General features: G+C 37.0%; 1 protein-coding gene across 5 annotated transcripts in view; it reads right to left on the minus strand.

The window, feature by feature from the left end:
• The window catches only part of HYCC2 (hyccin PI4KA lipid kinase complex subunit 2), a 50,141-nt gene that overhangs the window by 9,755 nt on the left and 14,612 nt on the right, over positions 1-25,774 (minus strand). For 4 of the 5 annotated variants that reach the window (XM_064434056.1, XM_064434055.1, XM_064434054.1 and 1 more), the window contains 11 exons: positions 21,106-21,208; positions 20,652-20,730; positions 19,484-19,585; positions 13,557-13,736; positions 11,603-11,683; positions 10,850-10,965; positions 10,034-10,129; positions 9,047-9,163; positions 8,279-8,366; positions 4,254-4,413; positions 2,899-3,066 (listed from right to left, as the gene is read on the minus strand). In XM_064434056.1, the coding sequence (XP_064290126.1) occupies positions 2,899-3,066; positions 4,254-4,413; positions 8,279-8,366; positions 9,047-9,163; positions 10,034-10,129; positions 10,850-10,965; positions 11,603-11,683; positions 13,557-13,736; positions 19,484-19,585; positions 20,652-20,702 (1,159 nt within the window). In that variant the 5' untranslated portion in view covers positions 20,703-20,730; positions 21,106-21,208. The remainder of the gene's footprint in view (positions 1-2,898; positions 3,067-4,253; positions 4,414-8,278; positions 8,367-9,046; positions 9,164-10,033; positions 10,130-10,849; positions 10,966-11,602; positions 11,684-13,556; positions 13,737-19,483; positions 19,586-20,651; positions 20,731-21,105; positions 21,209-25,774) is intronic. The other variant, XM_064434058.1, reaches the window with a different exon arrangement.

Raw genomic sequence — 25,774 nt, forward strand, 5'->3', positions numbered from 1 at the left:
CCCCCTCCAACCTTCCCAGACACAATCAAAGGTACTGATAAAAATCAGACATTACTGGAACATACCAAAAGCAAGACCACTTTTTCAATTAACCAACATTTATGTTTCTTTATATAACCATGCAAAGCTGGATGAAAGCATGTTCAGTTACAAGCAGCAAGAGAAGCAGCTGAAGCCCCCTCTCAAGCCCTTCTTATTCAAGAGGAAGATGTGGAACTTGTAAGAAGGTGTCTCCAGAAAACACTGCTAAGATTTTTATTATTACAAGTACATCAGTAGTGTTCAAAGTTTATCTTAAAGCATTGCTGAGTAACAGGATGCTGAAGCACATGTCCTGTTCAGGGACTATGAAGCAGTCACACTGAAAAAGTGGCATTTTATGCATAGGATTTAAAGATAAGACTGAGAGGGGTTGTTGCAAGCTTTTGGATGCTGCAACTATACAAAGGCCCAAGCTGCTCAGCAGTGCTCAAAAATGAAGAAGATAGAGAAGACAACATGCAAGAGAGTTTCTATCTAGTCAGACCCACATACCTACAGAAATTCCCAATGGGATTAAAGTAATTCAGCAAACACATTCTTTTCCTAATAAATCTTATTTTTCCTCTAAAAAGTGTCCACAGAAATAATAAAACACGTTTGAGTCCTTACATACTCTGGGAAGGAAAACAGGATGATGTAACAATGAAGTTATCTTTTTTTTTGCTTTGTTTGTTTGTTTTTGGTTTTGTTATGTTCCAACAGACCAATAAGACAATTTCAAAAGGAAATAAATCTAAAAATCTACTCCCTTCCAAATACTCTTTAAGGCCAAAAGAGAAAGAGACAGTGCAACCCAATAGAAATCATATCCATTGCACTACAGTGTGTATTCAGGACACTCGCTGTTCCTTATCAGAATAAATCTCTCCTCAAATAATTTGCTATTTGTGCATATACACAATTAGTCCTTTAGACACAGACTCAGTCTTCTCCACTGACCCAAAATAGTGCACAGAACTGCAGCTGCAATCACCCAGAAGCAGAATAGCTTGCACTGCATTACTGAGTCATTCCTGAAGTCTTGTCTTAAGGGGTCAAAAGACTGATCTGAAGAAGGGGTTTTATATACCTTTTTAAAATTACTTTTAGCATGTTTATCCTTCCTATACCTGAAGATTGAAAAGTCACTGGAAGTGATCAGTCTCTCCTTGTGCTGTTTGACATCAAACTGGTATTTGTAAGAGGGGAATTTTCTGGCTGAAGCTTTCTGTGAAATCAGCATCAGACAACAGACCGCTGGATATACACCCGCAATTTTATGTTTATAATCAAGGCAAACTCCTTTCCTTGGCACTCTCCCAGATGCTATCAGCTGAAAAACTCAGTTTGATCAAGAATGTAATTATACATTGCTAATGTTACAGAAGTAAATGGTATTCAATCCATTTGTATTGAAGCAGAGAATGTGGAATGATGCTTTATCCAATAATATGCCAAATTATATCAATGGCTTTAAACAAGACCAAAATGCATCATCCTTATCAACTTCTCTTCCCACTACCTGTCTGTCCCAGAAGGTTCTCTGCAGCTCAGAACTTCTCTATATCCTTCAGGTCATGCACATGCAAAGAGTTATAAAACGGAGTAAGATCAAGTGAAAAGTGAATTTCAGAGAAGACAGGATCATTTACTGAGCATGCTCAAATTCATAATGCACCAAGTAGATTAAAAACCTGCACTAAATATTTTTTATGCCACTCTCTTTTACAGAAGCATGAGATCTTAATTATTGCTGGATAGCAACTTAAAGTGTAATGCTTCTGTGATTCTACAATTAAGTCTCCAAATTCTCTAGATTGTTTCCAGATTTGTGAAAAACAAATCTGAAGAACACATGTAGCTCAAATCTGAATGTGCAAATAAATCGTATTTATGATCAACTAATGTTCTTATAGAGGCTGGAAACACCAAAGTTCACATACAGAAGAAGGCTTAAGATAGGAGAGTACTTGAAAATATGTTCAGCTAAATCCATAAGAAATTAATTCTTATCTCTGAGGAGAAATCATGATTCAAGTTCAGTACCTGAAACTATGTCTTTCAGCAAGGAAATCCTCTTTACTTAAAAGCAGATGAACTTAAAATTCTACCACCTACTCTATCTGCTATTCTTGGCTGCCAAGCAGACCTCTGAAGCCCTACAGCATTTGTGTGGACAGCACAACTGAGAAAGAAAGCAGTAATTGTTTCTAAAGTTTTTAAGAAACATGACAACCTCATTTTTTCCTGATAACACAAGCACTTTTGGTGCTTGTATTGCAGCCAGTTCCAAATGAGTTGTACAGGTATGATTTTTCAATGAAAGGATGACTGGCAAATAAACATCAGTAATTGTACAGCTGTTTTAGATAGGCTTGACTTTTAATGGCAACAGGAGACTTCATTCTTGAAAATTTAAAAACTGCAGACTAACAAGACACTATTTTAACTGAAATGGGGCCAAATCCATTTATATTCTGTACTGTCTACTTTTCAATGTTAGATTCATGTTCATCTGGTGCATATTTTTTCTTCTTATTATCAGATTAAACATGCTCAGTAATAGAGAGTTTCCAAGTAATCCCAAAGCTCTTGGACATTACCCCTGTCTTTTTTTTTTTTTTTTTTTTTGTGCCATGCCAAGCAGTGTTTCACCACACAGATGCAAGCCCCAGGCCAGCCCACACGATAACAAAAGGTAGTTCCTGACCTGATGTTAGGTATATAGGGGATGTGTGTATTGCAAAGAAAGCTAATACACCCTGGGATAGCGGAAACACACACTAGAATGGAAAGAAGTTCTGCTTGGGGATAGGGAGCCAGGATCCTCCTCCAGCAACTGCCTCACTGACTTCTGCCTCCTCATCTCTGTCCTACCCTCTGTTGTGGCTGCTGCCAAGGTGGGCTCCGGGAAGCCATGCTCAGGGGTCCTGCGCATCAGCACCTCCCCCTCTTGCTCACGTTTGATCCCTAGGTCTGTGGAGCCGTGTTGGATCGGTGAGCCAGGAATGCTTGAGTCAGCCTCGATTGAGAAGTCAAAGCCATCTGGGATTCAACATATAACATTTTAGTGCTTTTCTATTCCTTTCTTGGCATTCCAACCCAGGCAGGGAAAATAGAAAGTTTATGCGGACATGGAACAAACACAAAACACTGCCCATGCGTCGTTAGAAGTGGTGAGAACATCCACAGAAAGGGACAGGTGGGCTGTACTGCAGACCAGAGACCAGCAAATGAAGAGAATGGCTGAATATAACTACAGTGAAGACAAACACGATTCAGAGTCCTGAAAACAGGAGACAGCTACTTCTTGTCCTGGACATCCTGATTCAGCTGAAGACCAGAGGTCATCAAATCTACTTGCATGTGACCAAGAAGAAGAATAAAAAATAAAAGGGGAAAGAAACGTACCACGGGAAAATATGCAATTCCTGTTTTCAGACTTTTTACTCTCAGTTGATTCTTATGTTATTCTCTTTTTACCTTCATTGATTTATGCAGCTTTTTAAAGCTAATATTTTATACATGGAGTAACAAAGCTTTAAAAGCAGACAAAGTGATTTCAAAGCAAGTTTTTTGCTATGCCTACACTGAAGATGTCATCACATCAAGGTAAAGATCACTTTTTTTTTTTTCTTCATTCAGTCAAGCACACTTCCATATGATGCAAGTACTCACTGAGGAAAGACTAATTCTAAACTATCCAAACCTATTTTATAGCTCCCCAATAAACTGGGTCATATGATGGTAGGTGTGATGCTCAGTTTGTCGCTCTCCCACTGCCATCAGTAGCTTTAGGCAGCTGGAATCCTATTAAGGTCTACATGTTAGCATTCATTCCCTGAGCTATTTACGATGGGAAGCAGTTGAGTTTTAGTGCAGATTAAACAAAGAACTCAAATTCTAAGTCACACTTTACCCCTAAAATTTCACACAGTGTTACATGGAGAAAAAAGAAGAATTATTAAACATTTTCCAGTTTCTCCATTTCCTCATCTACCTCACAGTTTATCATAAAATCAAAACCAAAACAAACACCCAAAATATTCATATTCGTGCAGTGCTCTGAAGATGTAAAATATTATATACTATCATGGAGTATCACTTTTAAAAACAAACAAACAAAAAGCCCCTCCCAATGTTCTGTAAACATTCAAACTCAGAAGCCAGAGTACAGTGATGATGATGATTACAGTACATTGTAAGATGTGCTCCTGGCAGGGAAAGCTCACCTTCTCTCCTCCAGCGATGACGACGGATAGAAGCTGTTGTAATAGCACTCCGAGAAATTCTTGGAACTGTTGGAGTAACTTCTACTTTCAGTACCTTCTGGCCTTCTTGTGATGCATCAGGAGCATCAAAAGGCAGCGAATTCTTCATGGCATTTGCAACCTAAGACAAAAGTAAGATGCTGTACTACTACTGTCCTTGACTGCACTAACGGCAATATTGGATCTCCTGCCGGATACAGAAAGGAGAACAAGTAAGAATTGGTAATTATGCCAGATTCCCCTCAAGATGGATGACCCCATACCCAGGATTCAAGGTTGATTACATGGAGAAGCTCATTAAAAACCTATTTGCCAAACCAGAGTTAATTTTCTCCATTTTTTGAGGTAATTAATTTTGTTCTGTCTTTGCCATCTGTAGTGACAGACGTTAACAACACATACAGGAAGGTCTCCATCCAAAAGAGACTGCAATATGACAAGGCAAATACCATTTATGTTTTATGACAAGGGTGTCAATAAAACTAAGTCACAGCCCAAGCCAATGCAAACAGCCTTTTGCACAGGGGGGACAGGGCTGATTTCCACCACACCTTTCCCCCATACCACTCCCCACTCCTCCCTAAAAACAAGCCCAACAGAGCCTAACCAAGAGGATTAGACTGGAAGTACTTGTAAGATTTATCTAGGGGGAAAAAAAATTGCAACCTAAGCAATTAACATCAAGTTATTAAAATACAATTAAAAATAGGTTTAATAAAGATGAGTGTAATAGCCTATTATAAAGTCAGAAGTTTTGCAGTTTTGAGGAGAAAAAGTGACTTCTTTTGGCTTTGATGTTTTAATTGCTTCTTTAAGTTTCCCATTAAATGCTTTTGGGATTAGAAGTTTACTTTAAAAAAGACAAAACAAACATTCAGTAATGCCACTTACAAGTAACTTGTTCAACAAAAGTGAACTTTGTGTTCCAGAAAAGCAAACTGGTTTTCTATGGCATATACAATATTCAACAATAACAAAGCTGATGCATACAAAGTGTTACTTAAAGCTTCAAAATCCCCCCAAAACCACAACCCATAAAATGAACACACCTTGATTTTCCAAAATTTTCTACTCACTGGAACTGCTACCTTTTTTTAATAGACACCCTTGTCAGTATGAAAAAAAAAAAAACAAAAAAAAAAACCCCAAAAAAAACCAACAACTAAAAATTCATAGCAAAAGACTTCTGCACCATGACAGGAATCGTGACAGAGCATTTCTGCATGTTGAACCTTTTAACAGCTGGCCTTTCTAGCAGCACAAACTGTACTTCTGGGGACTGAGGAAAACCATATGGAGATAAAAATCAATGCAACAGTAAATCTTTGAAACAATCTAAACAACCAGTCTGAATGAGTCACAGTTCTTGTCTGACAAAAACACCCTCAAAACCATGATCTTTCAGAATGCAAAAACACTTGCTCACGATGTCTAATCCAGCACTGAAAGGCAGGAAAACAAACACACAGCACAATTCAGACTTGGCAGGCCAAGTCTGCAGCTATCAATGATAAAGGAAGGTTGGTTTCAGGCCAGACATCCACTCTTGCCTACCAGAAAGGAGCTCTAAGGAAAGAACATTCAATAAGAGCAGTAAGTGCATCTATCAAATACATTGGATAAAGGTGCTGTCACAATAGGGACTTGCTGATCCACGGTTCCTGTGCACTGGACTTGGAAAACCTGCATGTCTGTGCTCTGAAGACTGGGATTTCTGTCTGAAAAACATGCAGAATGCCTTGTTCAGAGGAAAAGACTGACTGGAACTGGTCTGCTCCCCAGGTCCAAGGTGTCACTAATTCTGACATTTGGTGATTAGTTTGGCTCTGTAGAAACTCTCAGACTTCTTGACCAGTACCCAGTGTTTGTCAACAGAAATACTTTTCCTAAGCCAGAAAAGGCCTTTCCCTTGTGTTAACTCCTACCCTTTCCACTGCAGTCTCTGTGTAAGAGTGACAGAAGACTACTTCTACATCACAGATATTTCATAGCTTTCTGATGCTGTTTTTCCACTTGGTTTTTTTTAAGATCAGGGTTTTGTTTTTTTTTTTCTACAGGCAGTAAAACCCTAAGTAAATAATAGCATGGATCTACTAAATGGTCAAAAATGTTTCTCCTAGAGACAAACACATGGATCATGATGTTCCTCATTTTAATGATGACTGATGGTATTTCCATAATTACACAAATAGGTACCTGAAAACAGGTATCTAAAAATAATCCTAATGTGGGGGTTTGCCTTCATATTTAATAGACTTCAAAGAATTTGCTGCTCTTAGGAAATCCTAGGCAGAAGCTGAATTAGCAACTCTCCTGTGAAGCAACCCAGATGATATTTATTTGGCATTAGTAGTTTTAGGTTTAAAATACAGAATTTTATACCGCTGCTAAATTATACACATCTCCTGAAGAATGCAAGGAGAGCAAAAGTCAAATTGAAAAAGTCAAATTGCTTGATTATACAGCATTAGGGAAAAGACATGCAGGTAATTTTTTTAATAAAACGGACAATTTCTTCAAGCTACTTGTAAAAAATGTTAGTAAAACAAGATAGGAAGCAGGCAATGATCAGAGTATAAAAAACCCACCTCCCTCAACAGGTCTGCATGCATATGTAGGAAAAACCTGACAGCCAGGAAGGGGTAAAAACTGGTGACACTGTGATGTCACCAAACAATGGGACAGAGAATCAATAAGAGCTTTAGAAAAATAGCAAAGACATTCTAGAAGATTCTTACAACTAGAAATAATCTCTAAGGACAAACTGATTAAAAATGAACAATAAAAAGTAAAAATTGTCATATCATCAAGTTCCAGATCCTCCTACACACTTTTCAAATGTAGTAGTTTGATAGGATGGCCCAATTCAGCAGGTTCAATATTTAATTTAAAACTTTCAATCTGATGGAGTGATGACTCATTTCCAAAAGGAACCAACTATTAAAATAATTCAATGGATAGCAGGCACTTTAAATGCAGCAGTGTCAGAAAGCCTGTAGATAAATTGTACAGCCAATATTAATACCTTTGGAGAATAATTTTATGCAATTTAGTTCAGAAAGGAGTGATCTCAGATTGCCATATAAAAAAGACTCTGCAAATCCACTCCTTCGTCAGTTATGTAAAAAGCAGTGACATTTTACTGCTGGTTGTTCAGAGAAGGACTAAAGGCTTCTAGCCACAATTCTGATGCAAAAATTGAAACAGCAATCTAATTTACTTTATTCTCCTTAATTTTCCCTCTTCTTTTGATTCTCATTCCTACATCTGACAAAAATTTCTCCTTTCTCTCTTTCAACATTCTCATCCTTGCCAGTCACATCCACCTGCATCCAGCCCAGTTTCACCACTTTCCCTACTTCTGTTTTTTCATTATTAGAACAGCAAATACGGTGAACACTGAAAAAATCCCCACCCCAACCAGAACTACTCCATATTACTGCTGTTCCTCCAAACAAGGTAAAGATTAAGATCTGTGTGACTTTTATCAAACAAAATCTGGCACTGACTCTGGGATTGAGCTCCTTTTTGCTTTCAGCTGTATCCTGCTGTTGCTTTCTCTACTTTGTTGTCAGTTAAAACCCACAGCTTATTCTCAACCCTGATGAAGGTCTAGAAGCAAAGAAAACACCTTTTTTGCAATCAATGCCCTATAACATACAACTATTCAAGAAGTTAAGCTTCTTTGAACCATTCACCAGTAGCTTATGTGAAAACAACATAAACATTTTGAGCCAACTGTAATATATTAGCAAAATCCTAGCTTTCAGTCTCAATGAGTCCTAGAAGATCCCAACACCCTGGCTTAATACTCAGCAGAAAAAGTATGGTATAAATAGCTATGTTGCAAACACCAGCTGTTAACAAATCACTTGCATTTGATAGCGCAGTGAATGCACACAAAAGCTTTCATTACCAGCCCACTTCAGAAACACATCCATACTCCTCTCAACCTGACCCATAAATTACAATGGATTGTTTCTTACCAGCAGGGGCTGTGAGTAGAGTTCAAGCTGTGCTCTGTAAATTATGTCCTCCAACACCTCCTGGCCAAGCTCCCACTGACCATTATATCTAAAAGTAAAGACAGATATTTATCTTCCACATCTTATGAAAACAAACTTGTCCTTTTTTTTGCCCAAATCCAGCTTTGCACTTGTCAGCTTATGCAGAAAATTCATCAACTGTATAAACACCACAGTGCACATTCACTTCTTTTAGCATAACAACGTATTTTATTACCTTCTTGGTGTAACAAGAAAGCTCTTCCATGTTCCCTCCAAACCAGACAAAACTGATGCCATAATCAGGACAACTTTTAAACAATGGAGTCAATATGCAAACATTGATGCTACTTAGCAGAACTGAATTTGCTCCAGAAATATATTTTTGCTACCTCAGATGCTACTAACATTTAAGAGGTCTGCATTTCATCAGTTTATCTTGGCATCCAAGCTCATTATGCTTGTGAATAAAAGGTATCTGTGGTACTGGCAAGGCGGAAAAACTGAAACCAGAAGCCTAACTCTCTTCAGCACCTACTGTTGGCCCTTCATCACCTAATTCAGTGCTGACAAAAATATTTTCAAATTATCTGTTAGCTGAATAAACAAGTAATGGGAAACACACTAATCGAGTACAAACTTGTGTTATGAATCTAAATATTTTTTTCAATTAATTTCAAGTGGCACTTATAATTTAATTCATGTAAAAGCAGACCTTTCTCTTTAAGTAAGAAAGACCTGTCCACTTACATGGCATAATAGACACCTGTGAGCAGCTGCACCATGAAGTCAGGGTCTAACACCACTCTACCACAGTGTTCTTTCCAGCGTTTCTCATGCTGCCGTGGAAATCCACTCACACACAGCCTAAAAACAACACCATTACATGAAAGTATTAACTCCACAAAGACTACAAATGACTATATCACAGAGATTTTAGTTATTTTCAAATTTATTTTTTAAAATATAAATACACAACATAGAACATTCTTATGCTGCAGTATTGTAGCAGTGCCTTGATATGCGGCTCACTGATAGTTCAGTGTTGCTCCCATGTAGCAAATAACTCCACCTGTTTTCCTCAAATCATAACCAGCTTCTAAAGAATAGGAGTGGCAAGATGTTCTCCACTACCAGCCAGGAGACTCTCCCTACAATTCAGTAACTGAAAGCAATTTTCTCTATAGGAGACATTTCCATGGAATAGGAAGAGAAGTATGTCACCTCCCATCTAATGTATGATGACAGCATGCAAGTCACCTTACACCTGAAGTCAGATAACACACATATTATAGTCCTGAGAACTGCTCTCAGCTGCCTTGTAAGAAATATTTCTGACTCCTGAAAAAAGGACCTGTCTCCCCATATACTGCCTACATTAAAACCAGGATAATTTATTATATCCTTATTGCATCAGTTTCCTACCTGAATCTTCATCATGGAAGCAACACATGGCCACTGATACATAGCAACTGTGGCACTGTCTCCAAAACAACAGAAATCCCTTGCATATAAAATGTTGTCTTGCTTCTCTACTCAAAGAACAGATCTAATTTTCAGAAGTAGGAAAATGAAACATATCTTGCAAATTTAGGATAGCCACAACTCAGTGAAAATGATGGAAGCATACCAAGAACCAATTTATCCCCATAAGAAAGCACTTTTTTTACTGGATGAATATTTTAAATATTCAGGTCTAGATGACCCTGAAGACTACCTCAAAGGCAAGTGTCTCACCTGGAACCCATCGTACAAAGTGACTGGTAAGAAGAAGCAGGCATGTAGACAATAGCTGAATTGTAACACAGCATAAGAAAGCTCAGCACCTCAAACCTGGAAAGAGCAAAATTTTACATTTATATTCTTAATATTTCACTGAAATTAAACACAAGAAATCTACAATTCAGTCTCAAAAAGCACCCTACAGGAAGGGGCATCAGAAGTAAACACACAAATCCTTTAATCCTCTTTCATTATTATTCACTAACTTGAAACAGGCTATCAAAGGTTCACTATAAACGCTTAAATTTATTCTCCTGAAAATCCTGAAAGCCACTAGCATATGCAGGAACTATGAAGGAAACAAGATAAGGCATAATATTTGGACAGTTCTAGAAGCAGAAACGTCTGTAACGCATTAAAAATTATTTTATCGGTTTTCCCAGTGCTGTCTTTAGACACAGGTAAAAAACAGGTAGACACAACAGGCAGACAGTCTTTAGACACAGGCAGAAAAAGGAGTGAGAGCCCCTGATCCAAAGCAGAATTTTGTTACACTTCCAGGAAAAACTGAATAGACAGCCATAAAATGAAAGATATTCCTTGCAGACACAGAAATAACAGAGAATTATTCATCAAAATTAACTAGCAAAAGAACATAAAAGGATGGAACAAAGAAAAAGAGAATTATACTCAAGTTTACTAAGGCTGTTCTCTAGATTTATTTCCAAGCAGTTAATGCTGAGAAAGGACTGATCACAAAATATTTTTGTTTTGTTTAAGGATTTGTCTCCCTAGTGAAGCACCTTTAATATTAAGAGTACATCCACCTACCGGTTCTGTGCTGTGAAGGTTTCTCTTTGAGGATGAAGATCACTGTAAACTACCCTGATAAGATCATGCTGACTTAATGCTCCTTCAGTTAAAGCCATGGATCCAATGGTAGAGGGCTAGAAGTAGGTGGTGGGAGAAGGAAGGGAGGAAGGAGGGGGGAGAAGTTAAGTCGTAAGTAAAAATTCCCCAAAAGCATTAAAGCTCCTAAGGCAAAAGACAAAAGACACACTTATCTTGTGATCTGGAAAAATGGAGATTACTCTAGAATACAACAGATCTAAAAACATTACCTAGTTTCATTGTTATAAAGTGTACACATTTACAAGTTACACAGCAGGCGAGAGCAATTTTCAGCTTTGATTCCTACACATCCATGTACAGCTTGTTCTAATCACACAGACCTTTTGTCCAGAAACCTTAGTGAAAGAAGCACACAATTGCCAGTCCTAACTGAACTAAGGAAGAGTTAGAAGGAAGACTGCTTTTATGCTAACATGTAAGAGACAAAAAAAAACCAGTTGCAACTACAACATAACTAACTCTATTAAAAATGGACAGTCAACGAAGATTTTTGAACATTTGTATTCCTGTTCTTCTACAAATTCTACAGCATTCTATTACACTAACAGCAAGCTACAGACACTGAAAACTTACTACAACAAGATGTATCTAAAATGGCCTGTGGCATCAAAGGGATCCAGTTGCCATTCCTCTAATAGATCCAATTTTAATTTACTGTAGTAGCTCTCTTACCTCATGATATATTGAGGGTTTAGATAATGAAGGGATGGTGAAAGACAAAACTTTGTTATTTCCATCTTTGTCAGCAATTTCCTGCATTAAAAACAAAACCAGAACTCAAACAGAAGTAAAGAGACAGGAGTTGGAATAACTTCCAGCTCTTAGAAAGAATTCAACAAATAAGTTAAATGTCCTGATCTGATAAGGCTATTAACACCCCAAGGACTTTGGGCATTTGCAGAATATCAACAATATCAAAATACATAATTAACAAGTGGGAAAAGACCTCTATCACAAACTGCTCTTCAGAATTAGTGTGCAATACTTAAAAAAAACCCAGTACAGGCTCTTTAATCAGTGAGACTAAAGATACTGACACAGAAGGGCTGATGAGTCACTTGCTGACAATGAGTAGTATTTCATAATAAATGCACCACAGAGAAAAGGTGAAATCAAGGGGACTGGCAAAGTTTCCTCAGGAGGAAACACTTGAAGAAGTGTTTTCTTCAAAGGCTTTCAGACTGGTCAGATTTTGTAGTTGCTAGGCTACTACATAAGCAAACCCTGCAGTTTCAAAAGAAAATATACTAGGAGCAATTACGTAAGACTACACCAAAAAGGAGTCTAAAATCCTGCCTTTGCACTTTGTACAGCAAATTTTCAAACAATAAGCTCCAGTCATTCCAGTTTATGTAAAAGTTTAGCCCAGGGCAGCTCAGTACTTGTAGCAGGCTTCAAAGATTATAACAGGAGAATGGCTGACAGAATTTGTCAGAACACTGAAGATTTATTTACCCCTTTCACTCTAAGTATTCAGAAAATAACTTCACTCTCAGTCTATGTGCAGAAAAAATATCAGCTTCATTAAAGAAAAAAACAGTGAAAGGCATTGTTCATTTTGAGGTCTCTCTCTTTCTGAATATAGAGAGAGATGAGAAATTACTGTCCTTAAAAATATGAATCACCAACATGACTTTCAAATGAACTGCAGAACATTCTAGGAGGAGGAAAGATAAATGTACTACTTCAATCCAATAGACAGTACAAAAAAAATCCATTTCCAAGCAGTTTCCAGTGTTTTTTTCTATAAAAATAAATCTAAAATAACCAGATCTTCCAGTTGTTAGAGCTGATCTACAGACACATAACTGGAATACATTTTAAGAATCACAGTTTGGCTATTCTGTGTCTTATGTGTAGAAATACAACCCACAGTTGAAAGGAGGCGCTTACAATGACATTAGAAAGAAGGGTGATATTCAGTAGAATATATTTTAAAATCCTATACAACAGAAATTCCCAGGGGAGAATGTCTCTTGTGGCAGTATTGCTGAATTTATCAAATAGCCTCAACACATTACAAAAGAAAACATTTCCAGGCCAGGGTAAGGATGTAAAAAACTGCTCTTACATCCAACAGCCAAATTTAATAATTTACAGTTACTTTTACTTGTTCTTACAACCACAGTTCCCCTCAAGACAATTATCTGACTCAAATGGACATATGCATGTGTCTGAGTGCTCACATGCAGAGTGGCTTCAACACCAAACTACCCTTAAAAAAGACATGTTCAGAGTCCATGGGAGGGCAGGGGAAGTGACCCATCAAGACTCACTAAGCATATGAGCCTGACAATCATAAGAAGTCACATTTTGCAACATTAAGAAGGGCTATCTAATTTCCTTACAAACAGAAGTATGTAACAGTTTGAGAAAGCCCATGAGGTGATCCTTTTCAGTGAAAATGTTTTTTCCAAAAAAGATAATTTAAAAATCTATGTTTTAGCAAACACATCTTTACTAAACCTTCATTACATTATGCTTTTCCCCGTATTAAATACGCTTTCCTTTAAATGTATTTTAATTTTAAATACGTTGTTCCAATAATTTACTTTATTCCTAGCGGTCAGTGATGCCAAACTTCAGATCAAAGCTTTCCTCAGCCATTTCCACTGATCTCACTCACCAGGTTGTAAATGCCAAGCAGCAATGCCTCAATGCAGCCATTACTCTGCCTATCCCTGCTGGCAGTGAGACGCAGATAAACCCAGATCAGCTCTGGCAAAAACTGCAGCGTGAATCTCTTGAGTCGAACTTCAGAACTCCGATAAAGTTCAAAGAGCTGGTGGCAAACAGGCTCCAGGAGCTGTGGAAAGGCAAAAAAGTTAATCACTTACTGGCAGGCTTCTCTGATAAGGGACAGTGAAACAACAAATCTAGGGGCTATAACATATAGCCACTGCAGTCAGTAAAAGTTGTATTTCCTGCTGGCAAGGGAGTGAATGAATCACACTGGTAGCTGCACTGTTTAAGGAGATCCATCAGGACAGACCTGAGCAGCGCTGGTGTGCAGTATTTGGACATGTGGCCACTACAGCACAACATGTGTGCTTTGATAAGATTCTTCTCTAGGGCTGCCAGTACAAGATTTATTTTCTGTACAGGTACTCATTTAAGGTGTGTGACAGACGTGGTTTGAACTATGTGCACTGTAAAACTTTAGTGCAGTTGTAAGGTCTGTGGAAGCACAAAGGTTAAAGATCAGCTGCTAATGACAAGTCCATTGACAGAAATATGAATTCATTTCTTACCTATACCTTTTGAGTCTCAAAACCAATAACTGAGTGTGTTCATTACAATGCAAACTGATCTTTTCATTTTGAGTTGCAGTTCAGGTTTCATTAAAAGAATGAAAATAAAGCCCCTATCAAGTCAGTGTGATAAAAGTATGAGGTAAACCTGCCATCTTAAGAGCCTACAATGCTAAACCAATACCTAAGATTCATCCATGGAACTGTTAGGGAACAGGAAAAAAAGCAGAAAGAACCACACTGAACAGTCTCGTTCTTTCCCATGACTAATCAAGTTTTTATTACCAAAATCAAAACTTGAGGGGAAAAAAATTGAAAAAAGAAATTAAATTTCCAAGACAAATTTTTGTAATGTTTGTGACCACTATCTAATAATGTGTTGTACCAAATGGGATGCTCTGACATAAGGAAAATATTTATGGGATTCACTGTCCAAAAAGACAGAGGCATATAACCTAAGGCATCCATATTCATATAGAAGAGCAACAGAGTCAGAATAGAGAGGCCAGAATCTCAAGTCTTCTTTCTAACAGTACATGCTTCATGCAGCTCTCTTAGACATACAGACATACAGATTAGATAAGGCACATATGACCCTCCTTTCACTCCCAGGCATATCCACCTGGGACTTTCAGAGCATTAGCAGCATATTTCATGGACTTTGATGCAATTTTTTTTCATTAATTTGTCTATTCATCATAATCATAGTACCACAAACTTCCTGTAGAATTGAGAGTCACACTTTTGCTGTGCTGCACAAAGATACATTTCTGTGGTTTACTGTGAGCCATGCATCCTCTTAAAAAACTTAGAAGTCCCTTGCTAACAGCAGAGACCAACATTTCTGCAAGTGAATAGCTGGAACGTTTGATAAATGTGCAATACCATAAAGCTCTACAGATGTAGAATTTCACATACCTATATTTACACTTAGATATTTTACACTCGTACATCACAAACATAAAATATAAATTTGACAGAATTATCTATGAAGAGAGCATCACCCAGGAAACAGTTTCATTTCCAACACACAATATTCTGGTCAATGTAGCACACCATATTTAACCACTGATTACGTAAGCCATAACATGACATTTACGTAAAATAAAACTCAGCTGTCAGAGAAATCTCTTCTTAAACAAGGCTCTGGTGTAAGTACCTTGTGTAACAAGGTTCTGATTGACAGACTTGTTACTCTAAGCTAGAAGCCAGCATTTACAACAGAAGCAAAGAGAGACTCTACAAGGAGAGCGAAGAAAGATTGACAATGTTGGCACAGAATGAGAGAGGTCCAGTCATTTAGAACAAATGGATTTTTACAAGTCATATAAATCTGTCTACACACACACACATCCATATTTATATGCATGTATAGAAAGACAGATAAAAAGATATAAAATAACCAACCACATAAGTTTTGGCTTGGGATCTAAATGAAATTAGAAGTCTGTAAAGCTTCCATTACAATCACTTCAAGGAAAAAATGGTACAGCTTTCTGGTAGTATATTTATTCTAGTATTTCATACATGTATAGCACTTTATGTTCAAAAGAGGCATAAGTATATCCTTTCTTAATAATTACTTACTTAGTAGAAACTACTATCTATAAGTGACAATAATTATTACAGTAAATGTTCTAATCCTCAGAAATAGAACTGTATCCTTGCTTTATGAAAGGCCTAACATATTTCAAATGTTCAAATTTAAAAAGTGGCTACTAAGTAATTTGGACATCATTAAATAAATTCGTAGGTTTTTCTTTAAAAGAAAATATGATCAAGAGGAGAACAGAAAGAAAAAGAAACCCCTGAGAACAAGAAATGCAAACATATCTGCAGCAAGATGACAAGTGTATGAAAAGCTAAAAATATTATCTGAAACCCGATATATACAATGGCAATGCTATAAATAGTACTCGTATTAGATTAGAGATGACAGCAGCCTAAAGCTGTTTCCTATTTCAAATTAGCCAGTCTCATCCAAGTCCCATTAAAAATAGTGGAAAAGAAAAATTTATTTTAGCTAAGTCAGATGACACTCAACCAGAACAGTTACTAAGTTTATTCTAGCTACGTTCAAATGAAAATTGTATAAAAGTAGTCTTTTAAGACTAGCGAGACATTCTCCCTAGAAAGATACAAGCAATATCCAGTCAGTGGTACTGCAAGCATTCCAATTCTCCTTATTTTTAGTGGTTGTCATATTTGTTGTGGAAAATGTTTAATAACTGCAATTACTTAGGTAAAAACCTGCGACTACTACAGCACTTCTGGTGTGTTCAGAGCTGTAAGAAAAGCTGTAAGCTTTTTCCACAAAAAAAAGCTGCCATCACAAAGATGCTGCAACACCCAATATTTTCAAAAGCACGAACATCCAGAATTTTCCCATCAAAGTACAGGATGATAGCCTCCCACCTGGAAACACAACATTTGACACTCTGAGAAAGAACAAATGTTTTCCTTGCATCCCAGTTATCTGGCTTTCCAAAGAGTCAGCCTCTTCCAAGTAATGCTCTGAATACACATACTGAGAAGACACTGGATAAACAGAGGAAACGGAGCTTTTGTCATCTGTAATGGGTGTATACATGAACTGGCACACATTTTTTAATCCCTATGATCTTTCAGTCCAAAGTTAAAGCAAACTGAGTAGCACAGAAGTCAGAAAAAAATCCAAAGTAAAATATCTCTTACAATCCTCTCTTTTTCCTAACAAAATCATTTTAATTATAAGATCTTTTCTATTAGCATAAGCACCAATAAGCATAAAAAACAAATGACATTTTTACTGGCTTAAACATGCAGCAAGTGTCAATGATCTAATTTTCACTCTTCATTTTATACCTCACAGAGATGCAAACCAGTCGTGTTTTAAGGAAGATGATGAATAGCCTTCCTTTGGCTTATTTTACAAGTTTTCCAAATCCTAAGAGTCATATCTTGAAGCTAAATATAATGCTTTAGAAAATGCATGACAAATACTGGAAATACTTGCCTTTTTGAAGAATTCAATTGTAGAAAATAAAATGTGCTTACTTTAGACTTAACTATAATGTAATGGGTGAAACCATTTATTATTTCAAGAGTACTGGGTCTGGGCTTGCTTGGCATTGCAAAGGTGATCTCACTCTGTTTCACTGCTGCCCTGAGTTAAACCTAATTAGCACCACATGAATATTCAATATTTGAATTTCAGTAGTGCAGTAACTTGACATCCATAGAGTATTGTCTACAGCCATAAACCAATGCTAAAAATTGTAAAATTATCTGAAAAACAGTACTTCAAAAGCATTTTGAGTATTTGAATTCCAATACTACACAAAAGTCAATATATTATTCAGTTAAATTAGCTGTTTATGAGCAAGATCACTTTCTACACTTTACACAAATTTCTGCTCCAGTCATCTTTAACTTTATATTTAAAAACATCAAGGCACTTCCTCAAAGGCAAATAGCAACAACTGTATTTAACTTGTCAATATGCTTGCCTTCATTTAATAGCTCACAAACAGTAGACACCTGCAAAAGAGAGAAACAGCTTGGTTGTTTGGTTCCTAAATATGCTGACTCCATGTTAAACTAATAATCCTGGTCTTATCAAGATAGAATGATGTGATTCTAGAAAAAATCATGTTTGCCCTGAAGAGTTTGCCACTTTCTAGAAGTTTTAAAAAAATCAGTCAACTTTATGATTAAATGGCACTAAAGAATTACTTGCCCAGCAAGTTTAAGAATGCAGAAGGTGTATTTTTATAATAGTCAACCACATGTACTTAACCTTCATAAGCCATGAATTACCCTTCTAAAAAATAATGCCCTATAAAGCATATTTAAAAACCCCTCTCAGTTATAGACAAATATTACTACAGAATTATGTAAAGTAATGAATTCACTCTGGTTATATTCCTCACAAGCAAATAACTTTGGAAGAAGTACAACAAGGAAATACATGCTGCCTTAACAGGTAGAACCTGAAGCTGGACATCTTTGTGTCTAGGATTGCTTATCTTGCACATGGTATCAGAATCAGGCCCAAACAGCAACAGCTGTTCCAAAGAGTAACATCTGACAAGCACAGTGAGCAATAACATAAGATCACACTAAAAAGATAGCCTTTTTGCAAATCTGCTTCTTTGCTCTTTAAATAAATAAATCAAATGCTTATTCTCAAAGCAACGAGAAGCTTTTACATCTTCAGAAGTCTACACAAACACAAATACACAGACAACAGCAATGGTGGCTTCAGGTTGAAGGGAGAAAAACAGCAGCTTTTCAGTACAAAGAAAAAGGTCACTATGCATGTTATTTATAATACTGAAATGAAGCTGACAGCTATGAAGCCTTTTTTTTTTCTTTTAAATTGCATGAGCATTATGCAATCTCCTTGAAGCTCAATCAAGCATTTGGCTTTCTAAAACAGCTGAGCTGTACTTGACAAAATAAAGAACTTCCTTGCTGTGTACACTATCCCTTTAATTTTTAAATATATGAGAAGTCACAGATGATACACCAAGTATTTGTACACATTTTATCTCAAGTAGTTGACATGTCAGAGAATGGTATGCTTGCACAATTTATTCAGAAGTTGTTTTTCACACACTTGCTCAGAAATGCTCCTCACAGAAGCCAATGGGTTGGGAAGCTCAGTTTAATATCACTTGCAAAATGAATTATGTAAATAAAAGGGTAAACTAAATTTGAATATTCTGGGGCCCTGGTTCTGCTCTTGTTTACAGCAGTGTAAACCAAGTTCCACAGAAGTGATACTAGTATAAACATGAGAAGATCGTGTTATCTTAATGGCATTTAAAAAATTGATTCCATCTTCCACTGCAATAAGTGACCACACAAGAAGTACATTGGTCTCTCTGAGTTTCACTGTAAGGCCTACTTTGTCTCAGTGATGACTGAAAGGTGGTTTTTGAGAACTGAAACAAAAAACAATTTAAAAAAAACCCAACCAAACTTGAGCCTCCCCCCCATAAAAAAAACAACAACAAAAAACACCCAAACCAAAACACCAAAACCAAGTCATGACAAATACAACACAACAGTCAGCTGTGGCAAGGAGAACCTAGCAGAAAGCATAAACAGTATTTTTGGAAGCAGATGAGATTGTGTCTCACTAGAAAGGCATTAAAGTAACTGTCAAAAAACAAGAGACTAAACAGAGGGATGATACCCATGTTGAACAGCATTAGAAAAAATAAACAATCTTCCTCTCCTTTAGTTTCTCCAGGTTCAGTTGTAGAGGTGAAAGATCCAGGAATGAGAATAAAAATAGTTTTTTAAAATGTCCTACCTCATTGTTTGGGTCTTGAATGACCTTATAAAGAGCTGGTACCAGTGTTTTTTTTCGGTGCAATGTAGCTGCATAGCTAGAAATTTGTGATTCAGGTAACGCCTAAAAAGAAAAAAAAAAAGGTTACTCTGACCAATAAATGCTTCCAAATATTCAATACCTCCACAAAAGAATGAAGTCTCATTTCAACATCAAAGAAAAGTCCTGAAGTTCAGTAAATTTTCAGACTTGTAACCTAATCATTGACTACAAGTCATTCTCCATACAAATAGCATTTGGGAGCACTTAACCACTTCAGGCTTAAATCCAAAAGCAGTTTACATTCATCTTTCGTAAATCATTTGCTCTAGTTTGACATGAGGACTCTCTTTCCTGATAGCCTATATTTAACAAGATCTTTTTGAAGACTTTATCAAATCAACTCAACTTATTTAAGAAGTGTGGAGAGTATAGAATGAGCATGGACAGCCTCGAGTCTTCCCCAAGCAACCACATTTGTGGATTTTGCATCCTTGGAACTTAAGCAGATTTCCAACAACTGCACATAATGACATACTCTCATCAATGATGTGAGGAGCTACTAATTCTTGATTTAAATAACAGATTAATTTCTTATCAGTCATGACATCCTGTTTTCTTGTTAATGCATTATCCTATATTTCACTCAGCGTAATTATCAACATGCAAAATAGCTTTAAAATATTTCCAATTTGTCATGATGAAACAATTAATCTTATGTAGATCATGGGGAGAAAAAGTAAAGTATTTTTCTTTGATTTTTTTAAAAATTTCAAATAAATATATACTAGTTGTTTTTAAATTAAAAAGTTTCTCAATTGCAAATTTGGGCAGCATCATCCTGCTGTTAGTTAAATTCTATCAATTTGATCCACACAAAATACACATTTAAAAAGACCACATTGCTACTGCAGTGTTCTGCTCTGCAATAATAAACAAGAAAAATAAACTACTATTAGAATTATGCATTACCTATTATTTACCAGCCAACTCAGTTACATAGACCTCTGCATGCTTTATGCATGATAAGAAATTGAAAGATCAAGTAATAGACATTTAAAATGTTAATTATTTGATATTAAAAAATCCCACTGCTATGTTTGGCGGCATTAAGCCAATGGTTTAGACATCATTAATCTTCTCAGTTCACCTTGAATTCTGACAGCCATTCTTCCACCACACCTCGTTCTGATCCCAGCATTTTCTTACTTCTTTTGCTTCCCTCTTACCTTTACAAGAAAAAAAAAGTTAAATATTAGTTATGGTAGGAAAATTTAGTTTTTCAGTCCTGTGGGCAAGGAACTGCTTCAGATTTCTAATGCATGTTTAAACATCCTAAAATACAACAAATTCAGAAATAACGTTAATTTAAATTCAAGTAACACTTGAGTGACTTATTTCAGCAGAAGCACTGAAAAATAATTCTGTAAAATAACAGAATAACTAATTAGATCTCTGCACACAAAAGTTTACAAAGACATCCTGATACCATGTCGCAGTGATACATGTCTATAATTTAATTTAAAACATCATAGCACATGCTACAGAGGAAGCTGAGTTCCAGTTCACTCTGCCTGAAAAAAAAATGCAACATTCAACATTACCTCTTTAAAGAAGTCAGTTTTCTAAAGGAGGAAGAGGAGAAGGAATGCAGAAATTTTTCAACCTGGGATGCATTTGTCAAGCCTTCAAGTACTGCCCCGTTTTCTAAAAGACAAAAAAACCATATGATTATCACAAAATCAGGAAAAAATATAGTAAAGTAAAACAAGCATTAATGTAAACATTTTTTGGCCTTACAAACTGAAGTTTACCAAATCCTCCCAAGTCCACATGAATCCTTCTGCAATAAAACAATCTGTCATTCAATAAAGAGGCTCAGTGTTTTAGCAGGAGGAAGGGAGGAATTGCCTTAATCTAAAAAAAAAAGGCTTTTGTCATTTACGTAGAAAATCCCTCTATATTAGTGAGGCACAGTACTTACAAAGAACAGCATAAGATGAAAGAAGAAAGTAATAATTTTATAAAATGTGAACTGAATTCATACCCTGACTTTGGAGAACATGTAATTCTTAAATTGAGTAGATTAAAGCCTCTCCCATACTATAATTTCTTAGGTACATATTCCTTACAGAGCCAAAATTTCAGTGCTGTTGTGAAAATCATGTATTACACTAATGTTCACCTTCTGCTAAGAATCCCTTCTTAGTGAGCCTGAGGAAAACAACACAGACAGCAGCAAACTCCAGGTATATTTGTGGTTTTGCCATGCATTTAGCTTCAAGCTTCCCTATCTGGGAATCTTTTTCAGTGTAAATCATCTTGGGAAGCACAACTGCTGTACCAATACAGAAGCAATCCACATCTGGTCTGGCTACGGTCACGGCCGGCTCAGCTTTAGGACAAATCACCTCTCCCTTTCAAATTATTTGCCTGGATATCAAGGACATTTTTAAGGACTTGCACAAAGAAGCACGACAGGCAGCTGATGGACTGCCGGCACACCAGCTGCACTGACCCTGCCGGGACACTGAGGAGGAGCAGGGAGAGCCCCTCAGCGCGGTGCCCCACGCTGCTCCGGCTGGGCCGGGCTGCCTCGGGCACTGCTGCAGAGGCACAGCAGCACAGCAGCTGTGGGACTGCCTCTGCCCCACACACACACACACACACTGGGCCGGGCTGCCTCGGGCACTGCTGCAGAGGCACAGCAGCACAGCAGCTGTGGGACTGCCTCTGCCCCACACACACACACACACACACTGGGCCGGGCTGCCTCGGGCACTGCTGCAGAGGCACAGCAGCACAGCAGCTGTGGGACTGCCTCTGCCCCACACACACACACACACACACTGGGCCGGGCTGCCTCGGGCACTGCTGCAGAGGCACAGCAGCACAGCAGCTGTGGGACTGCCTCTGCCCCACACACACACACACACACACTGGGCCGGGCTGCCTCGGGCACTGCTGCAGAGGCACAGCAGCACAGCAGCTGTGGGACTGCCTCTGCCCCACACACACACACACACACACTGGGCCGGGCTGCCTCGGGCACTGCTGCAGAGGCACAGCAGCACAGCAGCTGTGGGACTGCCTCTGCCCCCCCCACACACACACACGACTCTGGCATTTTCAAATGGCCATCTGGAAAGCACACCTCATGCTTACACTCACTCCCTGCTTTGCTATACCTTTGGGGGGAAACTTATAAATTTATCAAATGCTGTGTGGGTGTGTCCCTAAAGTAAACTGGCTCAATACATTAAGACCTGTGCATATTTATTCAAGGTTGAAGTAGCCTGAACCAAGAGTATTGAATTTCATTTCCAGAGTGTTCACATCTCTTCCAAAGCAAACATAGAGGGAATATAAGAGATTTCTCATGTTTATTTTAAAAACATTACCTTTTTTTTTCTACTATGATTCAAAGGTTCTTATAATATATAGGAACCACAAAAAACTAATCAACAATTTAGTTATTAGTAACAGTAATAATAAAACATACCAAAATATTTTTACATATGGTCTGATGAAGATTTTTTAAATACTGAACAAGTAAGCCAGTTTGAATTCATACTAAAGCATGGAACAGGAAAAGTTATAGATAAGAATGTAGTCACTCATTGTTCAAATCAAATACAAAAAATCAATTACCAAAAAGCTTCCCCATAAAAGCACCTGAAAGGATAATTTAAATATTTTCTCCTAAACTTACTCATTTGGCATAAACAAGCAGAATATGACACATAAGGTTGTTAAATTAGACCTGGAACCTTTATGCTTAATAATAAAGCTCCAGTACTCTGTTCTTGCACTGTCCATCAATTACATTTAAGAACAGAATTTTACCAAGTCAGAGCACTCTCCTTGATCATGCTATGCACACAGATCATGGAATCATAGAATCACCTTGATTGGAAAAGACCTTTAAGACCATTGAGTCCAACCACTGTGCAACACAGCACTGCCAACTCCATCAATATACCACGCCCTTTAGTGTCACACCTACATGGGTTTTTAAATCCCTTCAGGGATGGTGAATTTGCCATTCTCAATATTTTTGCCTTTGAAAATATAAAAGTCTGAAAAAAAGTTTATTCCAACAATATACTAGCTGAATAATGAAACTTAAAATTCAGATTACTCCCCAAGAATTTTTGATTACAATAAAAGAAAAAAAGGGTCAGCTATGCTCATCAGAGAGCTTGTTTTTCCACTTACATTTAGAGGAAACATGTACTGAATACATTATTATTTACCAGTCTGCATTTAAATCAAGACTAACCAAGATAAATTTGCAACAGCAAAATGATTACCCAGATAATCTCAGCCAGTACCAATTGCTACAATATCAACTATAACAGTGGGGATTAGAAAGAAAAAAAAATGCCACTGATTAGATATTCATAATTGATGATAGTTAAGAAGATATGATTATTAAAGTATGCAGCGGGTTTTTTGTTGGTGGTTTGTATTTTATCCAAGGTTTTTGTTTGTATGTTTGTTTTAAAGAGGCCAGTAGTTTATACTGGTTTAAACATACATGGGTGAGATTACATTACAGGACATGCACTTCAAAATGGGTCCAGCTCTTGGCCATTTTATGCTAGATGGCAAAATGCATATAATGCAATTTTTGTACTACTTGCACAATGAATGAAAATATTATGTATTTTTACCTTAAAGGCCATGAGAAGAATAATTTGCATTTAAAACCTGAACTGTGTCAGGCAAAAGAATAAAGTTTCATGCTACAGGATTTCTTCACAATGTTATTTGTGTAAGAGAACACTATGGACGCACAAGTCTAAAAGAACAGAAAACTCTATTATCAATTATAGCTCGTTCTTTCAAGCTATGTAAACACTCCTCTCATATCTATAATTCATTACTGAGCATGGAAAGAAATGTATTTGAAGAAAGATTTTTCCATGCTGCCTCTGTAAAAAAGTAGTGTGGAAACCATCAAGAATGCATCCTTACTCTGAACTAAACATAATTTCAGTTTCTTTGATTCAGCAAGTTCTTAGCTCTGTAAGAAGAGCACCTGTGTTAGACATGATTAACACCTGGAAAACAGAATAGATAGAAGACAACATAGGATGAGGTGGTCAGAAGTACACAGGAAAGAAACTTCCCCACCACACACCCACACTAACGAGACTGGGAAACTCTGGAGGAAGAAAACCAGGCAACATGGTGATAAATGCAGTTAACAAAAGCACAATTTGAACTTCTCGTGATGAGCTATTCCTGAATGCAGAGGTGTAAAAGACTAAATGGAAAAAGACTAGATCATGCATTTGATGATGCAATAAAAACATCTGTTCAGGAATGCATCAGCAGCCAGAAAATAAATAAAGATGCTTGATCACACAAAGTCATATAAAGTAAATCTGAAAACATGAAAGTAGAGCATACAAAACTGGTAATATGTTCTTATTTGAAATACCAGCCTACATTTGTTGCAAACAAAATATGCATAAGGCAGAAAAATGTTCAAGAAGCAGTTGAAGACCAGGATTGTGAAAAATAACTTTTAAACTGGATATGGGAATAATTTTTTAAAAACAGAGAAATAAAGGACTCCTTGTCTTAGAAGCTCATGGAATTAAGTTGGTTCAAAAGGTAGAATGGACTTTTTCTTGTAACAGAGTAATAAAAAATAAAATGCTTGAATACACCAAGATAGAAATCTTAGACTGTTAACAGTGTACTTCTTCTCACACTTTAAGTTACCAAATATCATGAGGACAATAAGAAGCTATTGTAGATAAACACTGTAATACCTGTCTTACATAGTTACTTCTGTGGTAGAACAGAAGAGTAAAGAAGAAAACTTAATGCTGTAAACTAGCACTTCATTGACATGCTTTACAAAAAAATTATCTTAGAAGCAACTCCTTGTTTAATCACTCAGTATATAGGTGTAGACAGCTTCATCCAGCTACTCTGAAGTTATATACCAGAAGATATTGAACAACCACAGTATGGTCTGTTTCCACACTAGAAAAGGGTCTGACTCTCACACTAATCTAATCCCAAGAAAAAATAAAACCAGCCTTGCAAATGTTCAATTTTGGTGGATAACTTCTCGTACTTACTTAAAAGTATATGTACTGTAATATACATCTCTTATGATAAATACAGTACAAATACCATTGTGATTTCCCTGTATCCATATACACAAACACATTATTCTACCAGAATCCTATTTAGTAGACACTTACATAAACTATCATTTTGGTAAGAACATAATACATTCAAAAACGATTG

The sequence above is a fragment of the Passer domesticus genome, chromosome 10 (assembly GCF_036417665.1).
Source record: "Passer domesticus isolate bPasDom1 chromosome 10, bPasDom1.hap1, whole genome shotgun sequence".
NCBI lineage: Eukaryota > Metazoa > Chordata > Aves > Passeriformes > Passeridae > Passer > Passer domesticus.